Source organism: Chenopodium quinoa, unplaced genomic scaffold (assembly GCF_001683475.1).
Source record: "Chenopodium quinoa cultivar QQ74 unplaced genomic scaffold, ASM168347v1, whole genome shotgun sequence".
NCBI lineage: Eukaryota > Viridiplantae > Streptophyta > Magnoliopsida > Caryophyllales > Amaranthaceae > Chenopodium > Chenopodium quinoa.
Genome location: NW_018743175.1, coordinates 4,860,242 through 4,880,478, shown reverse-complemented (window position 1 = coordinate 4,880,478; position 20,237 = coordinate 4,860,242). Strand labels below are relative to the sequence as shown.

Here is a 20,237-nt window from a genome sequence, read left to right as displayed (position 1 = left end):
AAAAAAAAAAAAAAGAAAAGAAAAAACAAAAACTTATGGTTGACAGTCACCCTTTGGTTAACGGTGAGTTAAGTGCCCGGAATGCTAACCTTAGGTCCTTAAAGGTGAAAACAAAAATTGTGAGTTCCTCAAGGGTGAAAAACTCAAAAGTTTAGGTCCTTAATTTATGCTTTAACTCAAAACTATTTCACCAACTCAAAAATGCTGTCATTAGTGAGTTGGTGAAATAGTTTTGAGTTTTACCTAATACTTACAGAGTTTATGAGTATTCCTTCTTTCAACTTGCAAAACACTAAGACACAATCCATTATCTCATATGATGTCTTACCTGAAAGCCTCGATCCTTGCTCTAGTACTACTTCCAACTCTGTTATTCTCTTCCTTTGCAACTTCACAATCTCTTGATGAATCCTTTAAACAATGCCTCAATCTAAACTCCAAGCTTCGAATCCAGTTCTCCAATACTTTTTTCACTGCAAAAAATCCCTCCTTCACTTCTGTTTTAAACTCTACTATCATGAACTTCAGGTATATGTTGCCTTCAGTCCAAAAACCTGTGATTATTTTCACCCCTTTACAAGAAACCCATATTCAAGCAGCTGTTATATGCTCAAAACAACTCGGAATTCACCTAAGGATCCGCAGTGGAGGCCATGATTACGAGGGTGTCTCTTTTGCATCCGAAATTGACCACCCTTTTATAGTTGTAGACCTTGCCAAACTCCGAAACATCAGCATTGATATCGAAGATGAAACTGCATGGGTTGAAGCAGGCGCCACTGTTGGTGAATTCTATTACAGAATTGCTGAAAAAAGCAGAGTTCATGGCTTTCCAGCTGGTATCTTTACCAGTTTAGGCATGGGCGGGCATATTACAGGAGGAGCATACGGATCTATGCTAAGAAAGTTTGGCCTTGGAGCTGATAATGCCATTGATGCCCGTATAGTTGATGTGAACGGTCGGGTTCTTGATAGGAGATCCATGGGAGAAGATCTCTTTTGGGCAATCTGTGGAGGTGCAGGAGGAAGTTTTGGGGTTATTGTTGCTTGGAAACTCAAATTGGTTCATGTACCGCCTACTGTGACTTATTTCATGAACAACAAAATCATGGAAGAAGATGACATCAAGGTCTTAGGTAAATGGCAACATGTATGTGATAAATTTGATGACAATCTCTTGGTTAAAGTCACAATGCAGGCAACAAATCCTAATGAAGAAGGCAAAAGAAACGTGACAATAGAATACCAAGGTCTGTTCCTCGGCAAAGCTAGTAGAATGCTTCGAATCATGGGAAGAAAGTTTCCGGAACTAGGTGTTTCAAGAAAGGATTGTCTCGAAATCACATGGATTGAATCGGTGTTATACATGGGTGGATACCCAAATGGAACATCTCTTGATATTTTACTTCAGGCAAAGTCATCTTTTAGGACCTTCTTCAAAGCAAAGTCTGATTTTGTCCGAAAGCCAATTCCTGAAACTGCTATCACAGGGCTTTTGAAAAGGTTGAAACAGGATAGTGGTGCTATAATATTCACTCCTTATGGTGGAAAGATGAACAGAATCTCAGAATCCGCGATCCCTTTCCCACAGAGGAAGGATACCGTGTATATGATCCAGTACCTTACGATTTGGCAAGATGGGAAAAAGAGCGAAAAACTACACATGAAATGGATTAGGAAGCTGTACAAGTACATGGAGCCTTATGTCAGTAAAAATCCTAGAAGTGCATATGCAAATTATAGGGATTTTGATTTAGGGATGAATGAGCTAGGAAACACAAGCTTTAAGAAAGCAAGTGTTTGGTATTATAAATACTTCAAGGGAAATTTCAAGAGATTGGTTCAAATTAAGACTGAGATTGATCCTGATAACTTTTTCAGACATGAAAAAAGCATTCCAATCCTTGCAATGTAGAACAAACTGTTTTTCCGGTGGTGGTTGGTATCGATCTCTTGCCGCTTCCATTTCTCGTTTGGGTTTCGACTGAGTACAAGCCTCGGTATAGCTAGGCTGAATAAACCAACTCTATTGTTGTTCATATAATTCAACTCTCTGTATATATATAGATCGAAGTGTTCTTTCTGTTTATGTAACATACTAATTATCACTGAAACGCTTAATTATGGAAAACATGATGCTTCTTATGGGCTGGCTATATACCAGATAGAAGTGGGCAAAGCCCAGGACCTGGCCCACATGTATCGCACCAAAATCGTTCATTCAACAGACTTACAAGAAATCTAAAAATTAGGAGTCATATTCATATAACTTTATTGAATATTTTCTCTCAATTTTGTTTTTCAGACAATGTTCGCTCAAATATTATACTCGTAGTATACTTCCTCCGTTTTTTAATACTTGTAACATTTTCTTAAAATGAAAATATCACAATAATAGCAACACACTACAATTGGAAATTTTTTTGCAATAAAATGTTTTACAATTACCTTTATTTTAAGCTCAAGACCCACTTAATAATACTCCTAACAATCTTTCAACCTTATTTTAGTTACATTAAATTATTCTTAAACACCGCAAAAAAAATGTGTTGCAAATATTAAAAAAAGGGAAAAAGTATATTCCAACAATAATCACGAGAGTATAGTCAGTCACATGAAACCATGAATTTTCCTCGAAATGGCTTAGTGAATCAAGGTTCAAGAGCACAAAAATATATATTCTACACTATGTACTTAAGCCTTAAGAATTTTCCATTATAACAGTAACAGCCAAATGAATAAAAAAAAAGGGGGGGGGGGGGGGTGAAGAATATTCACTATAGATTTTGATTGTGGTATTCTAATTTCTAAACTCTGTATTATGCAACTAAGTTATACATAGAAATCAAAAGAATAAAACAGATCAACTGCCACGTTGATAAACTTGTACAACCTCAACATATTCTGGAGGCTGAGTAAATTGGCAGGACTTTACACCTTAGGAATGTATAACACCAATAGATTTACCACATTTTGCTGTCATCTTGCTCCAAAAATATACAATGTGTAGCTGCTCCGGGTGGTTGGTTCTTCAGCTAATCCAAATGATGTAAATCTTGGTAATGATTTACATCAGGAAAGGATGTGATCAGCCAAAAAGAATGAATGCTTCTTCCGGATAAATATATGCACATGAACACAAGCCAGATGTATATATGCTCATTCAGCAGGTGCATCTGGCAACTCTGGCACAACTGCAGATGACAATTCGATATGAGATACACGGACAGCACCAATCAACCTCTCTGGTAACTCCTCTTCAGTATTTGCCTGAATTCACATCAACTTGCGGTCAATTAGCCTGCAAACAAGCAGTTTGCGTGCAAAAAAGAGAGCAATTGCCCAAAGAAAACAGTGCAGATCCCTAAATTTAAGGTTGAGATAATTCTTCCCATTTTGATTCCTACCTAGTGCCTCATCCATAATTGATTTTGGTTCAACGTTTAATGCAATGCCAGTGCTGTAACTAAAGAAATTAGGACACGAGATGGAACACATTCATAGGATTTCCACAGCACACAGAGATCCCAGATCCAACTAAAAAGTTCAAGGTACCTAAAGTTTCCTAAGTTACGAAAGAAAAGAGAACTGTCTAAACCACAATCTCATTAGTTACACAAGAAAAGAGAACTCTCTAAACGCAAAGTCGCAAACAAATTCACTGTTTTATAACCTCAATTTCAGTCCTATAAAGGGGATTAAAAGAGGGGATTTTAAAAAAACTGATTCTCTAATCAAGCAATAAATTTCCACCTAATCATAGATTTTCATATATTCATTCATTAAAATTCAAAAACCTCCCCAATAGCTCTCTAAGCCCGCAATCTCATTAGTTTTGGGTCTTTATTGTAGGCTCCATCAGTTGCCAACTTGCCACTTTGTAGCAACTTTTTAATTTTTTGGAAATTCCATACCTGTACAAGGAAAGCCATATCAACCACCAATGTTGTAATCACCCCAATCACAAGGCCCAAAACTCCATTGGCTACTGTTGAAGAGCCAATATCAACATCAACCTACAAAAGGTAATCAGCATATGACAAAAATCAATGCAAAATACACTTAAATCAATATTCATTCTCAAATTCGCAAACAAACATAAAATTTACCTCTAAGTAGTTAGGCCCTCGAATGTAGTTACAGTCAACTGCTTTTCCTAACAAACAAGGAGTGCTTCCAACACTCTGACGAACAATCCAAGAGCCCTGCATAAAGCATATACCCACTTAGAAAATGCAGAATATGAAAGCAAAAAGAAAGGCTAAAATAAGCAGAAAAAAGTACTAATGCATCATTGATTCACATTGCAACAAGGCCAACAACTGGAATCTGACATTCTTACAAAACAGGGGATATCTCTAATAGATTGACAGAGGGGCAGAAGTTGACCAACTATTCGATTGAATATTTACATATAGCCTTTTCATCTCTACACAAGTTCAGTAACATAAATGGTGCACAACCTTTACAATTAACGAAATAAAAAATGGAACGTAAATATACCTTCCAACACCTCCACCGACTTCTTAACAACGGCATGAGAAAAATAGGAATTTAAATTTATTTGGAGGCGGAGGGGGGGGGGGTGGAGATAACACAGGCATAAATTGTGCAGTAGCAGTTAACTTTGCCTATATACAGTAAAATTAATTCAACAGCAATCTTTTCCTGCCTATTCTTGGGAAATATAACTAGAAAAGGCAGTGACAAAAGCAGAGAACTGAAATTAACAACTGGTGTAATGACTGAAGTGACAAAAGCAGGAGACAAATATCCAAAAGATATCTATACAAAATCATGGGAAAAGTACCAAAAAACACATAATGAGTAAAGGACAAGTTCTCTTATCAGCTTATTAGTTACCAAACTCTAGCAGGCAGTTTGAAAATATCTCAACAGGAAAGTCTATAAAGTTAACTCAACAGGAAAGTCTATGAAGTTACCTTGGGAACTGAAGGGATGAGCTTCAGCCGGGTATTACGGAACTCATCATCGCCATCCACAAAACGTTGCAGAAGTGACCCAGGTATTAATTTTGTTGTCACAAAATAGAACACCATACTATAGTGAGTAGAACCAGGTACCTAATGGAAATGGAGTAAATATCCTTTCTAATTCAAGGTATGTAAACTTAGATCAAGGCTCGGGCAGTTGAAAGAAACTCACTTGAAAATTAATAACTAAAGGAAACATTCCTTTCTCCACAGCAACCTACAAGCAGAAACACAATCAAAGGTTCATCATACTCATTATATGAGGGGCCAAGATAAATCCCTGGCAATATATAATAACATCAAATCAAGGCATGATAAGAGATGGAATTGACAGCACAGCTAAGAATGAATTAATTTTAACACCAAACAGATTTTATTTTTTTTAAAAGGAGAAGTTTATATATGGCCAAATACCCACTATAACATCTGAATTTATAAGATGTATGCCTCATAAATTCACTTCATAACTTTGTAAAGTAGGTTTAAAAATAGGGAAACAAATGACCAAAGTCTCAATATCCTCTATAATACAGGGAGACTCTTTGCTATCACTTAATGGATGGCAATAAGTTAACTATTTTCCAGCTGTTGCAATGTTAGTCAAACACTATCACCAAAATAAATCATCATATTAGCACATTATTGTCAAAGCTATAGTTGCATAAGTGCACAAGCTGTTGCAATGTATAGTGTCAAACACAGATGCCACAATCAGTACAGATTCCAAAATGTGCTGTATTGAACAATTCAAAAGAAAAAATGTTGACAAGTTAAAGCATAAGGTGAAGTAAGAGGAAGAAAATACTCAACGTAGCAGAGTAGCTTAAGCAATATGGTAAAAAATAAAAATGACAATGTGATACACCCATACTAACCCTTAAATTCTGAATCTAATAATAAATAACAAAATAGAATCAAGTCAATTTATGCGATTCTTGCTTTATGAATAAAATAATTTTACCTCTGTATAAATAAAATAAAATAAAAAATAAAAAAAGAAAAAAGAAATGAGGAAAGAAAGATTTCAAAACCCACCTGTGCTGCACAGCCTTGACGTCTAGCAACATGGTCCATCCGATTTGAATCTTTGAACCAATCAACTGCAACAAGATCCATTAAAGGTTTCCCTGCTGTGACCTTTGATTTGTCACGACAGAAATTCTTGCTGCGAACTTTGAAGTTGTTTCCATCGGATATTCTCCAACAATTGCGAGCATTTTCATTGTCATCTCGTCGTAAAGTTCCCGAAAACATAGTTAAGTCAATCTGATCAGTCGGTTCTTCAACAGCTTCAAACATAAAGGCAGCTGTTACCTCTATGCAGGAATAATAGTATTACAGTCATAAAAACAAAGAAGATGGATAAATGATAAAAGCAATGCCCACCTGAAATCTTGACTTCATTCTCTGGTGGAGAGCGGTAACCCTACAAGATTGCCAAAATAGAAAAACAGAACTTTAGATTAAAAAAAAAAAAAGAGTTTACAGAGCAATCTTGTACAAACCTCTTGGTCTGACTCAGGTATTTGAAAATCCTCATCTTCATCAGAGTCTTCATCCATCATGACAGAGTTTCTATTAGGAACCATATTCTGATCGGAAAAACTAGGATGAATAGATGAATCCTGAAATTTTTGGTTCTTTCGAGAAGACATAGATGCTGAGGTCATGTTGACCATGACTGGAATTCTGGGAGTAGCGATCCTTTCATCAGTTTGAGAAAAGTATTCACGCAACCCTGTCAGAATAGTGAGAGATTTTACAATTAATCACATGGACACATTTTAGGGGATAAAGAGGCAAAAGCTTCTTGACAGGCCAAATGAGAAATAATACCCTTCAACGAAAAGCTAGTTGGACATCACCTTTACATTTCCAAGTCAAAGATTTTGCATAACGTTCTATTTTAATTGACAAAGGGGACTCCATGCAAGTTTTCTAAAATTGCGTTCAAATATCTTATTTAATAACTCTCAGCAACAATTCTTTGAGAGAAGCTCATGAAATTACAAGAAATATGAATAGAAATGTCAGCAACTAGTATTAAGAGGGGAAGGAGGGGGGGGGACTCCATAATTGTCTTATACAGTTCTGCATGCAATCATAGCTTCTACTGTCAAACTTGAACACTTATTTATATAATTTTTTAATATTACCTCCGTAATTTATTGTTGTTCCCATTTAAAATCTTTATAAAATTTCAATGCAAATAGAATCTAAAACTCACTCACTGAATACATAAGAAATAACAATAGTGGGATAGATCTTGTTTCAATCATCTCCAAATGCATACGGCTTTTGATAATAAAAACATTAAGGGGGTGTTTGGTTGGGAGAAGTTAGGGGTAAAATGAAAGGTTTGACTACTCCAAACCTTCAATGGGAAAGCTTGGTTGAGAGAGAAGTTTGAGCCCAAAAGGCTAATCATGAAAAAGCTGATTGTAGGAGCTTTTAAGAACAGAGGTTTGTGTATGGAATGGTGAAAAGAATGTTCTATCCTAGACTTTGCCAAATCAACTAACCTTTAATGAAGACTCTCCCACCAATATATTACTTAAATATCTTTAATTGTCATTTTACCCAATAAAGTAGCAAGCAGCTAAGAGCTACTTACCAAGCCCTTTTACACAAACAACTAAATACAAGTATACAACCACCTATACATCCGGCAATAAGCTAACAGCTAACCTCTAATTGCCAAACAGGGCGTAAATCTAAAAAGCCATTTTAATCTTAAATATCTAACTTCCCCTTGCATTACTATTTACAAAACCCTCGTTCTCAAATATATGAGGCGCGTCTCCATTTTCAAGAAATGTCTCCTGCCACCATAACTCTTATCAATATTATCAAACTCCCATTTTTCTAAAATAACAACCAAAACCATTAAATTGCACCCACTTGGAATTACCTCTCCAATTACCATTTCAAATCAAGGTCATTATTGTAAATTGGAAGAATCAAAAAAGATTTTCTAAGAGCTTCATTTATTTTTGAGATTTGGAAAGGTTTTTCTATATTAAAGTAAACCTAGAATTTATAATCTCTCTCTTAAAACTTTTGAAATATAAATCAAGGGCACAATTTCTGTTAATTACACAAGGACCCAATAATAGTTGAGCCGACCCTTGATAAAAAGAATCGGCAACAAGAGCTCACCAGCAACACTGTTTAACACTTGTAGGAGGCAGTGCTGCTGGAATGATGAGACATAGCCCACACCCCATCCTTTTAGATCAATTTGCATAAGGTGCTGCACCTGTGATCTGGGCCTCCCATTTCGAGGTTTTAAAGGAGAGATGTTGAATCCACCACCTGAAATATTGTAAAACAAAGTTGCCTATTTCAATGATTGGAAAACAAACTGAACAGTAGTTGTATTTGAAAGCAAAGAGAATTCAATTATGCAATGCATAAAACTGAGTCGACAGAAAGCCCGTTAACAAAGAAATCTAGAAATTACTTTCAAGATGGGCTCGCACAAATCCTGGCTGAGGACCACAATTCTCATGCACCCTTGAGCGGAACAATACAACTGCATTATAACAGAATACAGTCAAGGAGGAAAAGAGAGGAGTGTGAAGGTGAAGAAAGAAAAAAAGCTATAAACAATACAACTGACCATAACTTCCGTCATCATTACGTCGCCAATAGCGCACATAGCAGAGGTCACGAGGCCAAACAAACCTGGAAAAATCACAGATTGCTACATAAATCTACAGCACGTTCTACTTCATAGATGTTGTATCCATGTGCCAAAACTGCAGAATTTATCTTATTTCTTCTTCCCATACACAAATGCAATATGTTCATCTTTATAAGAATTTTAATCAAGATGTCTTTGTAGCATCAAGGCAACTCATATCTCGTTTAGTGTAAGAGATAACACGAATTGGGGACAATTTTTAATAAATGAACTGCTTTCCATGCAAACAAAGCACTGGACAGAATATTCAGGTAAACATGTTCAACGCCCCAATAACCTATCAAGCTGATCAGTCAGGTTGTGCAAGTTTGGGTTTCGCTAAGATCGGCTTTTAGATCACTTTTGGGTCAAATCCCTTTTTTTGTTCATTTTTGCAAGTTCTTTTTGGTTTTGGGCTGAAAAATTGTGTTCATGAAACTAAAATATCAGGCAGATTCTGATCAAGTCTTCAGTACATCAAATTAGTTTTTTTCTAGGCCTACCAAGTACACTACCTATGTTAAAGCACAGGAATCATATGTACTTTAAAATCAACAGTTAGATCATCCAGTTCCCTTCTCAAGTATGATAATCATCACTACGAAAGGCATAATAAGGAACTATAAAAAGAAATACAACAGGAGAAAAACTTACATTGAAAACCAGTCAAGCTGGAGTTTATGATATATTATAGCAGTATGCCCATCCACCTCCTCAACTAAACTACCATACTGGAAAGAGCAATCCCATCTGGAAAACCATATAAGTAAAACTACGTCAGACTAAGAAATTAGTGCAAAAATCAGCAATAATGGATAAGTCAACTCAAGCACAAATCTCCAGAAATTTCCAATTGGAGTAGCCAGATGCACATGAAGCTCTAACCCAAAAGAAAACAATACTTGATAAGATCTACACATGCCCCAGATCAGACTGTTAGGTCAGGCATCCATTTTCATCAAAGAAGCAATAGCATGAAAAATGAAATGGAAGTTGAGGTATGGATGAACAAAGGAAACAGGAATGAAACTTATATGATAAAAATATAAAGCTTGAGAGAAAAGAAGGAAAAAACAGCCTTTTCACAGCATAGAATGATATAATAAAAAAAAAAACAAAAAAAAAGCATCACAAGCTCAGTCCGCTAGTAAGCATCAATATTTAGGGGGCGTTGTAAGTAAAGGAAAATTATAATCATTCTGGGGGAGGCTATTGGGAGAATTGCATCACATGAGGGAGAGACAAAAGCTTGGGAAGATGAACTCCAAGCAAATTTTCCCATGGCATGAATATAAAAGCACTTCAGAGTAATGATGAAAATTCATGGATGAGATTGGTTACATACTCAAATCTTGTCCCATCCATACTCATTATAAGCTCAAAAATTTCTTCACAAGTAGCTTCAACCACTCCTACAGCTCTCATTGCTCGGCTACAACTCCTCGGCTGTATACAAGCAGAAAATTGAATAAAGAAATAACAAATAAAAGTAAATCATCATACTTTTTAACAACACAGCTTTACATACAAGGTAATCAACTTCAGAAAGCTCTTCAAAAATACGAAGCCCTGCAATTTTTAAAATAAGATATTATCAGGCATCAGCTTCTTGTTAAGAAGATTTTTTTTTAAGCAACATCATATTTACAATACAAGTACCATTTTGACATTGAAGAAGACGCCAATGCTTCCGAGAAAATACTTGAGTATTAGTACTTTGGGATAAATCAGAGTCTATTTCACGGGTCCAATCCAATATAGCTTCCGGAGGTCCTGGAAGATAAATAGAGCTGGTAGTACTGAGGCTACTGACCGAATAAGCACAAATGCCACTTATTAATTATAAGGGGAAAAGAGAACTGACCATTTCCAATTGTTGTTCTCCTCAACAGATTAGAACCATCCTCCTCATCTTCCTGGGCACTTAGCCTGCAAAGTTCAGAAAACAGGGTGTTCAGAAAATAGTCAAAATACACAATTCCAAGGACCAGAGTGTTCAGCAACATAAATAACCCATCTCAAAGGCAGAGTTTTATCTTCTTCTGACCAGACAAAAAAAAATATAAATTTCCTACAATAGTACAACCCCAGCCTCTCCGTCAAAGAAAAAGAAGGGATGGTATGGCTAGATGAATTGGTCAGCAACTGTGATAATAAGGTGCATGGAGTTAGAAGTTTAGGGATTGCTATCAACAATCCCAAATTAGAGCCCAAAAAAATAATTGGAAGTGCATACGAGTAGATATCCACAGTAACTGGCCCTTGAAATGAAAAATGAAAGATGATGCTAAGACTTTCTAAACTGAAAATAACAGCTAAGTTGAAATAGATGCTTCCAATGTCCTGAGAGCATGGCCAAAAGTGCTCTGGTTCAGAAAAAGATAGGCTATGAAAATTACCTTTCACAATTGCAGTGGGGCGATTAGTGACGGTGTATCAAGAGCATAAAAGTTGCACTTTCTTATGGTTTCATACCACAAAAGCAATCTATGGGATTGTACTTGTAGGTTTCCAGTAGGATTGGCATACTGTTCCCTACTAATTTTTGCTTTCTTAAGATCAGCTGGCTATCAAATATTTTTACATGATTATCAGGTTAATTAACTTCATTAAATCTGTTTCTTAAAAATTACCGTTTTTGTTTCTCTGTTAAATTCCTACTGCCTAAAACATTGAAAAGGGGTCAAATATCCTACTCCACAGTCAAGACATCCAAAAAAATATCATCAAGATAAAGTAGAAATTTCTATATTAGAAACATGAATCAAGAAGCCACTTACTGACTTTCATGATCTGAGGAAGAAGCATTTCTCATGGAATCAGAGCCCGCTTTGTACTCAAAAGATATGTACTTGTTGCCATTACCAACTTGAGACTCCTGGTGCTGCATATAGAATACAAAATTACAAATCAGTGAATCCTAGATTTAAGACTTAAAGAAAGATATTACCCTAGAAATTCAGCATGCAATTGACAAAGAAAATACAAATTCAAAGCATGTAGAAAGAATACCTGGTCAATGACTTGCTCTATCTTCTCTTTCCAGATTAAAGCTTCCTGGATGTTGAATGCTGCCAACTTTATCACGAAGACACATCGGGTTAAGCTTTCCCATAATTTTTTTTGTAGCAGCGAGACAATTGAAGGACACTGCATAATAACCAAGCATAGTCTGGTACCACTATTCGAGTCACATTAGAACTACTTACAGCAAGGAAATCTAAACAAAATTTTGATGTGCCTCGAAGTTGTAGCAGCTAGCTGCAGTGTATTATTTTAAACAACTGCACTACCCGGTTGAAACTCAAGATCTATAAAATAACCATACGTGAGTAGGCACAGATCGCTAAGTTTTGCATTATTGCTATTTCTTCATTAGTTCCTTAACTTCCTTTACATGTCTGATACTGAAACCTTTCAGAAGTAGCTTCCACAAACCATTTGGAGGGTTAAGCTCAAATAAAAAAAATTGATGTGGCAATTTAGCAAATTAGTTTGTAGAACAGCATGTAGTCAGTCCAACCAGGACCATACTGCTAACCTTTTGCATAGACTATATTACCACCATCTGTATCCATCACAAGCATCATGGGCAGAAAGAATCCAGACGACTAGAATATAAAGCATTCAAATTCTTAACAGAAAATGAGAGGTGCAAAGGAAAATAAAATTAAATATTTATGAAAGAAGGAGAGAACATAAGCTTAAAAAGAATAGCTAAGTATTGAAAAGACTAAGATACACACCGTAATGCGGTGATATTTGTCCTTCTTGTTGTACACGGATAAGACGTACACCATCTGTATAACCAATCAAAAAGATGCAATGATAATAAGCACATATAAGTAGAGAATCTTAGACGAAGTACCAAAACAATTTTTTTGAAACAAAGAAAACATATTCACAGAGTGTTAAAAAAAATTTAAGTAGTCATTGACAAACAGACAAAGAGGTCAGACACTTGAAGGGAATGAGTCACAAGAGAGGGCTCTCAATCAGTCAATGGACTTGTTTATGGAGCTTATAAAAAGGTGATTTTTTGTTCCTCTTCCTACATACACTGATGACAAAGCTACTTTGTCAGTTAAAATTGTGTTAACTTCTAAACATCATATCCATAGTTCTACAAGGAGCTCACAAATAACCAAGTTTTTTCAGAAATACCAAGCATTCTTGTCAAATAAGTCAGTAACTCTGTATCAAGTCTAATGTATCTTTCATACATTTCCAATTAATAGTGTCATGACTTCCATCAGATGTTCAATATGGAGTCCCTCATTGACCAAATTTTTGAAATCCAAATGTATGCAAACCTAAAATATAAATCTTACGGAAAATGTAGGATCCAAATGAATGCAAAAGCACTAAGTTTCTAAAGACCATCCACAACTTTCCTAGCATGAGCAAAGTTCAAACCCCAAATCTTAAGACAAAAGAAATTCAAAAATGTCATAAAAGCAATTACTCAGTTCAACTAATCCTCGGGCATTTACATAGTTGATCCTCCAAATACGCAGATGTCGACAAATAAAAGTATAAATGATTAAGAAAACCAAGGTAACAAAAAAACTCACATGTCCATGATGGGTCTTCAAGCCTCGGTCCTCCACCCTACAATTGCCATCAATGACAAGTGTCTTGACAGGTACCTATAAAATGCATTAAGAAACAAATAAAATAATCTACATAATGAATCCTAAACATTGGAGAAAGAATAAAGGCAGCCAGGAAGTTTCTATAGTACTCGTGTAAAATTTCTAAGACAATAGCCGAACTCCCTACAGACTATTTATCATTCCCACAATGCACTATCAATATCTATTCGAGTCCTCGTAATTTTGTCCATTTTCCACATAACACATTTTGGTTAAAGCCCTTTCATTCAAGAAGAAGCTAACAAGTATGTGATTCTAACATGAAGATTCTCAATAAAAGATGGGCCTAAGAACTTCACTAACCCTCAAAAGAAAATCATCTATCCTACTCCTTTAGAATCCAACTTTATCCATAAAACTTATTCCCAACCACTCTTCCACTTCGAATCAAATTTTCACCGAAATTCGAACAAACTGGCTATCATTTCGGCATGATATCAGTTCTGATCAATCAAAATTCAACTAAAACCATTCTTAAACTCCTCTAATTCATGAATACTACAATTATTGCAAGCACTTTTCCATTCAATTAACACTTTTACGTCAATAAAAATTCACAGTTCCCCAAATAAATTCAACAAAAAATGTATAAAACCCAAAAAAATCAAATTAAAACAAACTAACTTACTCAAAACTTAAAATGTAACAACATAAAAAAGAGTGGAAATTATACAATTAAATTTATACCTGATTATCTTGGGGTTTTCTCTTATAATAAGCAAGAAGACGAGGCTCAAGAACAAAATATCTCATATGAATAAAAGATCGACCGATTTTCCTCCTCCCAATTCTCACCATCCATCCTTCATACACCACCTTAGATGATGATGACATCACTCAATTCCACCAAAATTACTTAAAAAAACAAAAAATTAAATTTAAAAATCCGCCAAAAATCGGCGAAATTATATCAAATCGAAAAAAAATCGTTTGATCGCTGCTAAGAAGCACAAAATTAGCATATCAAAGAAAGAAATTATCGTAATCGATCAGCATTCAAATGATTAAATGGAAATTGATTTTTGTTCAATTTTTTAAGAATTCGAAATTCTTCTGCTCATGAATAATCACAAAAAATTGGAAGAATTTGAGGAAAAATTTGGTGAAGAATTGATTGTTTGAAGCAGCAAATTTGATGAAGAACAAAGGTTTAAGGTTTGAAATTCGAGGTTGAAAAAATGGCGAAAGACGTGAGAGAGGAGAGAGAAAGAGAGGAAGGAGGGAAGGAGCACGAAAGAAGAGGTACGCGAGATCTATGTTTGCAAAATATATTTTTTAATTATTTTTTTTTATCTTTAATTAATTTTTTGTTGATGAAAAATAAAGAAAACAACAAAAGGAAAATAAAAAAAATGAAAGTAGAAAAAATGTAGCTTTTTGTCTTTTGTGTGTAGTGTTGTGTGATGTCCAGGAACATTGCATGGTGGAAAATGAAATTATTTACTACTAAAAGAGAAAAAAAAAAGTGTATACTTGAGAAATAATGGTAGTACCATTCAAAAAAAAAATAAAAAATGGTAGTAAATCGGATTGCTTTAACCAAAAAAAACAATCGGTTTTTTATTTTAAAAGGTAAGATGAAAGACCTTATTGAACCTGTACTTCTCACATGTTAAGCCAGTTCAAATTCGCAGAACAATACTTGATAGTAGAGAGGGAGGTAAGGGATTCCCCATACTCCCAAGCAATGTAGTTGGTGGGGCTCAAACTCATGACCTCAAAGTCACAACGTGAGTTCCCCACCAACTCCTTTTAAAAAAAAAGAGGATTGCGTTACGAATTTACTAATAGATAAAGGGATTTAAGCTTGTAATGTATCATATATATTTTCGGATGTTTGTCGATGAGTGAAGCCCTCATTGGTAATTTTGTACTTATGTTTTTTGGAAGAAGAAAGGAAAATTACTAACAACAAGAATCATTGTTTTGAATGAATAACATTGATTTTGAGACACACACACACCAAAAAAAAAAAAAAAAAAAAATTAAAGATTGTGATAAAATAGAACCCTTATTATTTTATTAGGTTCATAATAAATGTAGCCCTAATTTTACATAAGTACAAGGAAAGATGATTAACCGAATTAAATATTTTAACGCCCTGATATCAAGAACACCACAACTAAACTAAATTTAAAGAATTTGAAAGAAAAAAGTTCAAAAGCTAAATAGTTACTTAGAATACTAATGCATGTGATGCTTCCTTGATCGTTTCTTTAACCTATTTACTTGTTAAATAATATGGAATCACATTAATTCAAAAATCTATATTTTTTTTTGGTGTTTTAGAGAGCCACAAGGGCAGGTGATGAGAATCGATCCCAAGATCTTTTAAAATCGGGAGGGGAGTTCTAATCACTTGAGCTATCCCCTCACTCCTATTCAAAAATCTATATCAAAGTAAATTCGATTTTTTTTTTCTTAAAACAAAATACTGCTCCAATTTGTTGCGTGTTTTATCGTTTGAAATGTAACATTATTAAATTGTAAAATGATTTAAATGATTTTCTTATTATTGTTTACAAAGCACTCCCTAATTTATATAGAAAATGAAAAAGTTAATTTTACAATACAACTTTTTCCATTAGTTTTGAAATTATATAAGGATATGTTCATATTTCCCTTGTGAGAAATATTTCCGTAAAGTTACATAGTGGAAAGTGGCTTTACAAAAACAAGCTAAATTAGTTAAACTTTACTTCTTTAGTTTGTGAAAGAAGGACAAAGTTGTTGAAGTTATTAAGTAAAGCTAAAACACTCCATATGATAATTAGCTCCAATAAAACATACTGTGTGCACCATCAAGTGCGGCAAGTGCCTATGGGCCCAATTATTACACATTTTGATTCAAATTCAAACTAAAACGTTCATTGCTTCTTTCATTCCAATTAAGTCAATTGTTTCAAATTTTGTTGATTGAGGTGATTGTATAGTAAGATTCTGATAAATTAAGGGTTTACTTGCGGATTGTAGGGTAACTTACATTATGAAACTATATACTACCTCCGTTAATTATTATGTGCAACAAAGGGGTATTATTTGTGAGACATAAAATATTCCTTTGTTGCACATAATAATTAACGGAGGTAGTATATAGAGAAGGAATGTTATTTTCTCTATGGTTTAAGATTGTCGTCCCATACCAAAATTTGCTTTCTTGTTATGAATTAGCGATAACAAATTTGGATATCAGTATCATGAATCATGGTGTACAATGTCATGGGTGATGGGGCTGCAAAGCAGTCATTTTTTTCACAGCCCTCTCCCAAAAAAAAAAAGAAAAAATCCTAATAAGATAAATAAATTAAAAATTAACTTAACATGAAATTACAATTGCGGGATATATCCATTCCTAATTATCTCTGCAGTCACACTTTTAAGCATGGCATGTATGTCTCCTACTTGATCATGTGTTTGATCACTTGCAGTAAACACATGAATCTGATTATCAACATCAATCCAGCTACAGCCAGGACTTTTCTTCAGTCCCATACCTTTGATTTCGGATCTGAGTGTTACAACCTCGTTCCATTTATCCAAGTCCTCGTACAAGTTTGCAAGGAGTACACGGTACCCAATACTATCAGGATTCAACTCAAAGATGTGATTAGCTACAACTTCAGCTAACTTCTCATTACCGTGAATTTTACAAGAGCCAAGCAACGATCCCCAAATGCGGTCATCAGGGGTGTGTGGCATAGCAATTATCAAATCATATGCTTGGTGTAAATATTTAGCACGACCTAAAAGGTCAACCAAGCAAGTATACTGCTCAAGTTTAGGTTCAAGCATGTGTTCTTCTGTCATGCTTCTGAAGAATTTCAAGCCATCTGCAACTCTTCCTGTATGACTACATGTAGAAAGAATTGCAGTAAATGTTTGATGATCAGGCTTCAAGCCATTCTTTCTCATCTGGTCAAACAAAATAAGCATTTCGTCTACAAGACCATGTAGGCTTAACCCCAACATCATCGAATTCCATGAAACTTCATCTTTCTCCTTCATCTCAAGAAATACTCTCCACGAGCTTTCCAAGTTTCCACATTTTGCATAAGCAACTACAAGTGAATTGTTCACAAGAATATTGGTCTCAAATCCACTGCGTATCACATACCCATGAATTTCTTTACACTGCAAACTTAAATATAAATGTGAAAGGAGACATGATATAATCACTGCATTAGGTCTAATTCGATGATCTTGCATCTTGCAAAATGCTCTCACAGCATCATCCAAGCATTCATTGTGAGTATATCCGGATATCAGACTACTCCAAGCTACCTCATCTGTTATAGGTAACATTAGAAAGACTTTTTGAGCACATGATACGTCTTGACATTTCATATACATATCAACTAAGGCACAACCAATGTATGCATCTAGGTCCAACCCCATTTTAACTGCCATCCCATGAAGCAGCATGCCCTCAAGCTTAACTGACAGAGATGAACATGCTCGTAATGCAGCTAATAACATGACCAAATCCAGATAACCATGCTCCAGTCCAACAACAAACAGATCTAATGCTTTTCTAGAAGATCCACATCGAGCACAATTTGTGATTACTGTACCCCACATGACTATATTATGATTATGAAACCTGTCAAATAACTGTAATCCTGAATCAGGATTACCACAAATAAAGTACATGTCTATCATTGAGGTTCCAACTCTAACATCTATCTCCAAACCAGTTTTAATAATAAGTGCATGAATTTGCTTTCCAAAGGCTAGATTTAAGGACTTTGAGCACAAGACAAGAATAGCAACCATAGTAGAAGAATCAAATTTAACCCCTGAAACCATCATTTCAATGAAAGAACGCAGTGCCTGTGAGTAACAGCTATTCTCCACATACCCCAAAATCATAACATTCCATAACACGGTATTTTCTCTCATAGACCCAACAACGCTCAGAAATAGTTGTTCTGCATAACTTACAACACAACATCTCATATAAAACTCAAGCAATCCACTCAAAACAAACTCATCAACATCCAACCCACTTTTAATCACAAAAGCATGCATTTCTTGCCCATGTATTAGAGACTTAACCGAAGTACATGAGGAAAGCACTGAAATGCAAGCTACCCTATTGGGATATATTCCGAATTCACAAACCATGCGTGTAAACCATTCCAGTGAACTAATATACAACCTTGATTGATGAAAGCCAGAAATCATAGTGCTCCACGAAACTGAATCCCTCTCTTGCATTGTCTTAAACATACTTATTGCATCATCACTAGCACCACATTTCCAAAACGTGCTTAAAAGAGAATTTGCTACAGATATATACTTGATCACACCTAACTTCAGCATATGCCCATGAACTTGCCTAGCCAAGTTCAAATCACAAACACCGCCAATTGCCTTAACCAAAACAGGAAAGGAATAAAAGACATTTGGGATAAAACCATCCTCCAACATGCCAATATAAAGCTTGACAGCATCAACATAGAATCCTACATAAGTAAGCTCTTTAATCAGCTCATCTACTGAAGATTCATTGATCAAATCCTTGTTTCGATTAAGATTATGTTCAGTGTGAGAACCAAGGAAAGAACTACACTGATTTTGCTGTGTTATAGCAGTATGATTGAACTTGGAATTGCAATAAATGGAAGCATGACTAGTACCGCGGTACCCATAATAAAATTTACATTGCTCAAGTACGAAATGATGTCGATTAAAGACGATATAATGATGTGATTGAGGAACGAAAACATTACAATGTGTGATAGTTGTCACCATACTAGAAATTTGAACTCCAAAGTCCAAATCATTCGTGGTGTGTCATGCTACTGCTATAAATTATCATAACCTGGACAAATTAAGAAATCAACACATTGAATAATAATAAAAATTAACAAAAATAAAACCCAATTTAGCAGGGGAATTAAAATAATCAAAGCCATGTATCCAAAATTAGATTAATTAGAACGGAGTAGAGATTTTTGCAAATACAACCTAACCAAAACAGAGTATCTCAATGGAGTGAGGATCATGCTTAATTAAAACTTCAAATGAATCTCTTTCAAAAAAAAAAAAAAAAAAAAAAAAAACCTTCAAATGAATCAAAACACCTTATAAATTCATAATTATATTTATATAAACAGCATAAACTTCCAGAAATAACCATACTTGCACAATTAACAAAAATATGATAAGCACTACGAATTTTCAATTAGTTCAATATATACATAATTTCAAGACCTTAGAAATGAACCCTAATTTAATAAATAAGCGTTAAAGATTCAATATTTATGCAGTAAATTTGTTAATTAGAATCTGAAAATGAAGTTTAAAACATAAAGAAGGAAGGAAGATGGTGCACCTCGGCATAAAGAAGGCGCCGCCGGAAAATGGTGGTTACCGGTGACCGGAGTTGAACGGGTTTGGGCCAAGTGAAACCCAAATGCTATCATTCGAACTTTTAATTGGAAAATGAATTTAGAGTTTGGGTTTAGTGGTTAGGACTTAGGACTTTAGGAGTCATGGTGAATCCGTGAAATTTTTTTTTAATTTAAAGAGGCACAAAGACGTATTTGATCTTAATTTGATCTCGCTCCGTATGATTTTAGAGTTCTTAAATTTAGATTGGAGTATTTGAGTATTTAAATGTGATTTGAATACTCCATACTAGATACAAGTTTGAGTTAAAAATACATGTTTGATTAAACTTGATTTGATAACAATAATAATAAAGTCTTATTCCAACAAATAGGGTTTACTTTTTCCTTATACTCTTCAATATTTGCAACTCTAGTTTTTCTCTTGTACGAGTATTCATTTATAATACGGAATAACATACACATCTTAGGAAAAATACGAATTTTAATGCTTATCTTGATAACGTACACATCCTAGCAAAAATACGAATTTTAATGCTTATCTTGATAA

General features: G+C 34.8%; 3 protein-coding genes across 4 annotated transcripts; 1 reads left to right on the top strand and 2 right to left on the bottom strand.

Annotated features, from left to right (window-relative positions):
* Window positions 1-226: 226 nt before the first annotated feature.
* Window positions 227-2,248, top strand: LOC110732668 (berberine bridge enzyme-like 15). The gene has a single exon (XM_021912637.1). The coding sequence runs from the start codon at window positions 317-319 to the stop codon at window positions 1,913-1,915; it is 1,599 nt and encodes a 532-aa protein (XP_021768329.1). The 5' UTR covers window positions 227-316; the 3' UTR covers window positions 1,916-2,248.
* A 353-nt stretch (window positions 2,249-2,601) lies between these two features.
* On the bottom strand, window positions 2,602-14,673 carry LOC110732667 (protein ENHANCED DISEASE RESISTANCE 2-like). Of its 2 annotated transcripts, none has more exons than XM_021912635.1 (21): window positions 14,022-14,673; window positions 13,254-13,328; window positions 12,426-12,479; window positions 11,692-11,829; window positions 11,460-11,563; window positions 10,544-10,608; window positions 10,339-10,452; window positions 10,208-10,248; window positions 10,025-10,125; window positions 9,334-9,429; window positions 8,617-8,681; window positions 8,458-8,529; window positions 8,154-8,309; window positions 6,500-6,732; window positions 6,381-6,420; window positions 6,030-6,283; window positions 5,167-5,211; window positions 4,944-5,084; window positions 4,110-4,205; window positions 3,915-4,016; window positions 2,602-3,270 (listed from the first exon to the last, which is right to left on the bottom strand). In XM_021912635.1, the coding sequence occupies exons 1-21, from the start codon at window positions 14,166-14,168 to the stop codon at window positions 3,160-3,162; spliced, it is 2,250 nt and encodes a 749-aa protein (XP_021768327.1). In that variant the 5' UTR covers window positions 14,169-14,673; the 3' UTR covers window positions 2,602-3,159. The 2 variants fall into 2 exon arrangements, with proteins under 2 accessions (XP_021768327.1, XP_021768328.1); XM_021912636.1 differs by having other exon boundaries at window positions 11,692-11,757; window positions 14,022-14,672.
* A 1,828-nt stretch (window positions 14,674-16,501) lies between these two features.
* LOC110732665 (pentatricopeptide repeat-containing protein At2g13600-like) lies at window positions 16,502-20,122 on the bottom strand. The gene is made up of 2 exons (XM_021912634.1): window positions 19,672-20,122; window positions 16,502-19,158 (listed from the first exon to the last, which is right to left on the bottom strand). Exon 2 carries the CDS (start codon window positions 19,086-19,088, stop codon window positions 16,662-16,664), a length of 2,427 nt encoding a protein of 808 aa, XP_021768326.1. The 5' UTR covers window positions 19,089-19,158; window positions 19,672-20,122; the 3' UTR covers window positions 16,502-16,661.
* Window positions 20,123-20,237: the final 115 nt, after the last annotated feature.